Source organism: Morus notabilis, unplaced genomic scaffold (genome assembly GCF_000414095.1).
Source record: "Morus notabilis unplaced genomic scaffold, ASM41409v2 Scaffold235, whole genome shotgun sequence".
NCBI lineage: Eukaryota > Viridiplantae > Streptophyta > Magnoliopsida > Rosales > Moraceae > Morus > Morus notabilis.
Genome location: NW_010360036.1, coordinates 195,188 through 202,093, shown reverse-complemented (window position 1 = coordinate 202,093; position 6,906 = coordinate 195,188). Strand labels below are relative to the sequence as shown.

At 32.7% G+C, this 6,906-nt stretch overlaps 1 protein-coding gene across 2 annotated transcripts; it reads right to left on the bottom strand.

The window, feature by feature from the left end:
- Positions 1–828: 828 nt before the first annotated feature.
- Positions 829–6,116, bottom strand: LOC21401056 (shikimate O-hydroxycinnamoyltransferase). Of its 2 annotated transcripts, none has more exons than XM_010095759.2 (3): positions 6,052–6,116; positions 4,960–5,396; positions 829–1,982 (listed from the first exon to the last, which is right to left on the bottom strand). In XM_010095759.2, exons 2-3 carry the CDS (start codon positions 5,371–5,373, stop codon positions 1,086–1,088), a joined length of 1,311 nt encoding a protein of 436 aa, XP_010094061.2. In that variant the 5' UTR covers positions 5,374–5,396; positions 6,052–6,116; the 3' UTR covers positions 829–1,085. The 2 variants fall into 2 exon arrangements, with proteins under 2 accessions (XP_010094061.2, XP_024019836.1); XM_024164068.1 differs by lacking the exon at positions 6,052–6,116 and adding an exon at positions 5,882–6,015.
- Positions 6,117–6,906: the final 790 nt, after the last annotated feature.

Sequence of the window (6,906 nt, the reverse complement as noted above, 5' to 3'; positions counted from 1 at the left end):
TATTAATTTTTATAACTAAAAATTGGCCTATATACTTTCTTAAGCTTTTCATATTGGCCTATTTTCTACTATTTCTAGTTTTTTTTTTTTTTGGTTGCTATTTTTGTTAAGTAATTAGGCTCGTTATAATTAAGTATTCTAGAAGCCCAATTTAATGACCCAAAGCAGACTAACTCATCCAAGCCCAAACCCAATTTGGAGAGCCCTAATTTTTGTGACATTTGGGTCCAAAATTTTGCTGGAGGCTTTGGAACAGCCTAAAAAATAGCCCAAACTGTCCCAATCCAACCGTGCGTACAAAAGTTGAATCTAAATATTTTGAAAAAATTACCGATTCTATTCCCTTAATATCTGACTTACTAAAAGTACTATTTTTAAAAAACTCTACCCCATATTAGTTTTAGTCTAAAAGTAGAAATATATAGACTAATATTAATTTTTAAAAAAATTATTTTTAAATTTTTATGAGAAAAAACGCGTAAAGTTAGAAGAATTTATAGCGATAACAAAGAAATGTCTTATTCCTACTATTTAGACTACTCAGAGTATTATGTCATCGGTCATCTGCTACTTAAACACACATAACACCCTATTGATATCCTTTCACAAAAATACCCTTATAAAATTATGCCAAACCTGGAATATAAATAATCCTGATGTTTTCATGGAATGGGAATAAACCCAGCTATGCCATTTCATTGGTGACCAACTTTTCTATCCTTTCAATCAAATAAAAAAGAAGATATGGATAGCATCTAAAACACTATCATCATTCTAATAAACCTGTAATTAAAAACCAAATATAAAAAAAAAAAAAAAAAAGCATTGTAAATTCAAATTAGTCTTTATCATCACTTAGAAGTCCCGATATAATATACAACATTAATTCGACGCGCTTGATTTTTGGGGGGGCCAATTATCATAAGGCAGGAGTCTCACTGAGAAAAAAACAAAATAAAAACACCAAGGAAAGAAGAAAATCACATTAAAAATTTATGCCAAACCTGAAAACATTAACCATCTGGTGTGATTCATCACGAGGGACTAATTAAGATTCTCAGGCACATCATACGCATCTCTTTCCATCATATGTCATACAACAACTTCTCAAAAGCCTTCATGTGTTGAGGTTGAAGACCAATTGCCACTGACAAACTCCCATCGTTGGCCGGGCTTGGTAACATGAATGCTAGCCCCTCAAACATAATCCCACCCGGTCCCATGAAAATTGGCCTGCCCCAACCGAAATCAGCATCATGAATTGGCAGCCTAACCCAACTAGTAATCCCGAGATTAGGGCACCTAAATGTGTGGGCCCCGCGGACGAGGGCCGATAGACTAGGCTGAAGTTCTAGGTAATCAAGGGCTGATCTTAGATAATCGTTGTCCATTCGCGCCAGCGTGTCGTGGATACGACTCGCGGCATACCACGTCGGTTTTGATTGGATGTCGCCCGCCATAGCCATCGGCGTGGCCGTGAAAATCACATTGCCAAAGTAGCCGGGTGGGAGTGGGGGTTGCAGCCTAGACCTTCCGTCAGTGGCAATGTACAACTTGGTCTCTTGGTCTTCGGGGAGCTCGCGTGCCTTGCACGCGCATCTCCAAACGTGGCCCGACAACATCGCATAGGAGCTATAGTTGATTGTGTTGCCGTTTTCCTTGGATTTGGTTTTCAAGGTGTTGAGTTGTTCCCTTGTCATTTTGAACATACCAACCGCGGTCTCAGGACTAGATTGAGAGTCTTTGGTTGGCTGAGCGGTTTTCATGGCTGGGGCAGGCTTGTATTCTACGTGCTCGAAAGCGGGGCGAGGCGGATCACGGGCACGGAGCAATGTCCTGTCTATGAATGGTGGAATTGTAAGGTCAAGACCTCGAGCCATGTCGGACCATGTGTTGACAAAATGGAGACCGGAGAAACCGTCCGCGGAATGGTGTTGCACGCCAACACCAAGTGACACTCCACCGCATTTGAAGTAAGTAAGCTACAGAGATTACAATCCAAAAAAAATAAAATAAAATGACAAGCTAATTCAGCAACGAGGACATGAAATTACTACAAGCATGAACGAAATTTGGAGAATTTATTTTAGATATTAAAAAAGACCTTATAAATACTGCTCAATTTTGAATCATTGTATCATAATCAAATTCTATCAGTACACTTAATTATTTTGATATAGTTCTAATATAGTATAATGTTAAAAAAATGCAGTACTAGTAACACCTACCAAAATCTTGCATGGAAATTTAGTACTTAAGGTGTTTGCGGAGATAGAGCTACAGTTTGTTGAAATTATTTTTCTATCAATAAATAGTCTTTAGCTTATGGCAACCATAAATGTATTTTTTTTTCCCGGTCAAAAAGAAAAAGAGAGATCAACGAAGCAGAAATAAAGGAAAAGTTTACAAAATTAAGAAAAAGAAAGAGAAAAATAAAAGATGGAAGGAGAGGGAGAGGAAGCGTGAAGGCAAGGATTAAGGATAAATTGTAACTTTCCTAAAACAAGAGTTATAGTTTATAGAAAGAAAAGATTATGGTTTCTACCCAAAAAAAAAAAAAAAGATTGTTATCCTTTTCTTTGTTTGGTATCAGAAGGAAATTAAAAGCGAATAATTGACTGTTAACTATAAAATTACCATATTTTTCATGTTAAGGAAACTAGGACTAATTGACTTTAATTATAAATTAAACATACTATTTACGTTGTGGGTTTTCATTGTTTTTGGCTTACAATATTAATTATTTAATTAAAGTCTACAAATCGTTTTGTAGCATTTATGCTTACATTTCTTCATTCAAAAATTTCGATATTCATATTTATATTCACAGTTGAACTTTAAAACTTTATATGCTTTCCATAAAAAAAAAAAACTTTATATGCCTATAAATTTCAATATAAGCCCTTTATTTAGGGTGTGTACATAAAAAAGAACGGCTATTATTACATACAAAAACAAAAACATAAAAATAAGAAAATAGTTTCATTCAAGACATAAAATTAAAAGTTAAATATTTATGCATTTAAAAAAATTAAAAGTTAAATATGAAACAAAAACCTTTAATTGATTGAAACAACCGGAACTCTCTAGAAGATGGCCTTAACAATAAAAAAATAGAAATTGTTTTTTCTTATCATGAAAATAAAATTAAATAAGCAAGTAAGTGACTGACTTTTCCTCCACCCCAACCATCATCCATACAAAGCACACCCGCAAATCGTTTTTGTATATTTCGTCAAACACAAACGGGCGCATGACATTTTGGGTGTATTTAAAACTCGTTATAAAATGATTTTATTTTTTATATAAAAATAAAAATAAAAATATTTTCAGACAGAAATTATTTTTAAAAATATATTTGTTAATTTTATCAAAAAATTATTTTCAGTATAAAAACATCCATTAATGTCTCTTTCTGTACTCGAGAGAGGAAAAAACAGAAACAAAAAATGAAAAACAATTAAAAGTCAATTTTCATTTCTCTCTCATTTTACACTAAACTAAAAATTCATTTTTATTTCTATTTTTTTATCTTTAATTGTGTCAAACGTCGTTTCTCTCCCATTTTTATTTTTATTTTTTCAAAAAACGTGAAAAACAAAAACAAAACCAACTTCAAACACTACCCTAATGTTGTCCACTTTTTTTTTCAGACGACTAAAGAAATCACGGTTGCCTAAACTAGTTTGAAATAATCAGTCCTATTGAGAGAGAACTTTAAAGTCAAGGGATAAACGACCTCAATCACTTTCAAAGTTGAAACAATTAAACAATCACCACAAAAAATCACGAAGCAATCACAATTAGTCTTCTTCTTCTTCTTCTGTTTTTAATTAATTAGCATTGTTAGTCAAATTATGAATATTTCTTTAAAAAAAGAATATTATGTCACTGTAATCCCTAAATTTCTTTCTTAGGCCTCATTTGCTTCACAGATTCAGGTTTTTAATTTAAGTTGAGATGTGACATTTTTTGAGAGTTTTTAACTGTAGCAAAAAAAAAAAGAGACGTGACATTTTTTGAGCGCTTTTAACTGTAGAAACTTAAAACTGAAAACTCAAATCGGTAAAATGAGCGTGGCCTTAATAAGTCACCGCTTGAATTTTAAATTTTTTGACAATTTTAATTATTGACATTAAAAATTGATAAATAACTTAAGAAATTTTAAGAGATAACCACGTCTAAATCTTGTTGCAATGCAATATTTTTTATGAGTAATGATTCTTAACTCTTGTATATTAATTAATGTGGTATGTGAGTTGTAATCTTTTTATTAATAAATGTAATTTTTTATTATGAATTGATGTGATAATGTTTAAAACATTCACTAATATGAAAATAATAACTCGCATATCACATCAGTTGATACACAAAAATTAGGATTAGAGTTGGTGTCAGTTTTTTCTTAAAAACAAAGTTAAATTAAATGTAAAACATTCTAGTTTTAATAGGTTTTTAGCAACACTAAGATTAGATTTTGCATTTCATATAACTATTTAATTAAAAATTAGGGTAGTTAAAAAAATATACCTCTTAATTTTAACTACTTTGCAATTTATCTCTCTATTTTTTAGAAACTATAAAGATGTCTTTTGTGAATTTGAAAAAAAAATTAGGATTAATTTTTATAAAATCAAAATAAGTTTTATCAATAAGTTTTAAATCAAAAGTATATTTTATAAATTCTAAAAAACGTAGGATTAATTGAGAAAAACTAAAACTACAAAGATATATTTTTACAAATAAAATTTTAATTAGTAGACGGTTTGGTCATCGATAATTTAATGGAATTTTAGAAATCATTTATTAATTTTGAGTGTAGTTCTATAAACAGCGTTAATAACAATTCTTTTCTATTAACTTGCGCACACGAATAAGAAACACAGAAATGATCTAAATTTTTTATTTATTTTTTTAAAAAATAAGCACATGCACGATACTATATATATCGACACATACCTGTAAGATCAATAGAGAATAGGAAGAGATGCCGGCGGAGTAGTCGACGGAGGGAATGAGGCGGCGGAGCTCCGGCGTGGGGGCGAATTCGCCGAAATCATCAATAAGAGAGGTTGTCTCAGCCACGACGAAGAGGACTCCCTTGGCGTTGCAGTCGATCTCGATACGGCCGTCGTCGTCGCGGCGGAGCCGGCCGGCCATCGGGTAGAATGGGACGAGGGCGCGACTGAGGGCGGCCTTGACGACGGCGACGTCGAAGAAGTTGGCGGCGCCGGTGGGGCGGTAGAAGTAGACGCTGGGGGTGTGGACGCTGGGGACCACCAGATCAAGGCTCGAGTTCCAAAGCCGCCGACGTGGCGTCTCCTCCGCCGGCCTCACCAAAGTTGATTCCTTAACGTTGATGTCGATCATCATCTTGCTTCTGACGTGGGTCCTACCTGAACCCATAAGAGATGTTCGATAAGAATTAAGAACGAGCGAGAGATGACCAAACAAAATGAACAAATATGATCAAAATGTTAGTTTTGGTGGAAATTAGTTGGCTTGTTTTTTATAAGCTCACTTTCTAATTCGGAAACGCTTAATCCTAACAAAAACAAAGAAAAATACATTCTTCTTATATTTATTTTTTCCTTCTTTCTTGCCTAGAAATATTAGTCATATGGTTATGGAATTTTCATGAGTACGTAAAATGATCTTTTGTTAATAACACATAAAAAAATTTCTTCTTCTTTTTTGCTCAAAACAAAAGAAGGTTCCTAACCGTTGTTACAGAAAGTTACGTTCCCGCATTTTTGAAGACTTAAATTTAAATTCTTAAGAAACCAGATAACGAGTACAGAAATAACGGGAATCTTTACAAATCCAATGTATTAAAATCAACATTCTTAACTCTTAAAATAAAAATAATTTTCGGGAATACCGGAATTGTGTTCGTGAAAATAATGTTGGAAATTGGACAAGAATCCCAAAACTCATGAATACACAAAACGCTAATGAAGCATGTTGTGCACGTCTCGTACGTGGGAAATGATCACGGGAGTAATATATACAGGAAAAAAGAATTGAAAGAAGAAGAAGAAGAAGAATTACCAAAATGCAGAGGAAAATGGAGAAGAATAAACTTGGGATGGGAGAGAAGAGAATCTTTGTGGCTTTGGTTGGATTTGGAGTTGGTGAACTAGTGTGTTCAGTCGCGTCTTAAAGAAGAAAAAAAAAAAAAAGGGCCAGAAAATGCACTAGCCCACACACAACATTATTAGTTCAGGCACTCTTGTCACTCACCTACCCCCGCCAACCATAGCTCATCTCGCTCTTTGACCTATATTTCTACTTTTCTATTTTTTTATTATAAATATTTAGACCTCGCGAATTTAAGTTTTTAATTCGAGTTAAAATATGAGGGTCCGTTTAGTTCGCTGATTCGAGTTGAGATGTGACTTTATGTTAGAGCTTTTTACTGTAGTAAAAAAGTTAGATGTGACTGTTTCTGATAGCTTTTTACTGTAGCAAAACTCGAATCGGTGAAGTGAACGGGTCATATTATTTGAGAATTTTTAACTGTAATAAAAAAATTAAATGTGACATTTTTGAGAGTTTTTAACTTTAAAAATTTAAAATTAAAAACTCAAATTAATAAAATGAACGAGATATTAACTAACAAGTGGAAAGACAATTTTTCTTTCTATTAAAAAGGTAAATGAAAAAGCTTTTTATAAACTAGGTATCTTATTTTAAAAGAGCATAAAAGTTAAAAGCAAGTTTAAGGGTGTCTATTTAAACATACTAAAAACCAATATTTAAACTAAATAAGTTAAAAATAGTTTTTTTAACCTAATTAAATGAAATCTTCCATAATGTAATAATGCAAATTTATACTTATGGGGATTAATCTTATTTTTGAAGCGGAAAACATATTAATATCCATTCAGAAAGAAAAAGAGAAAA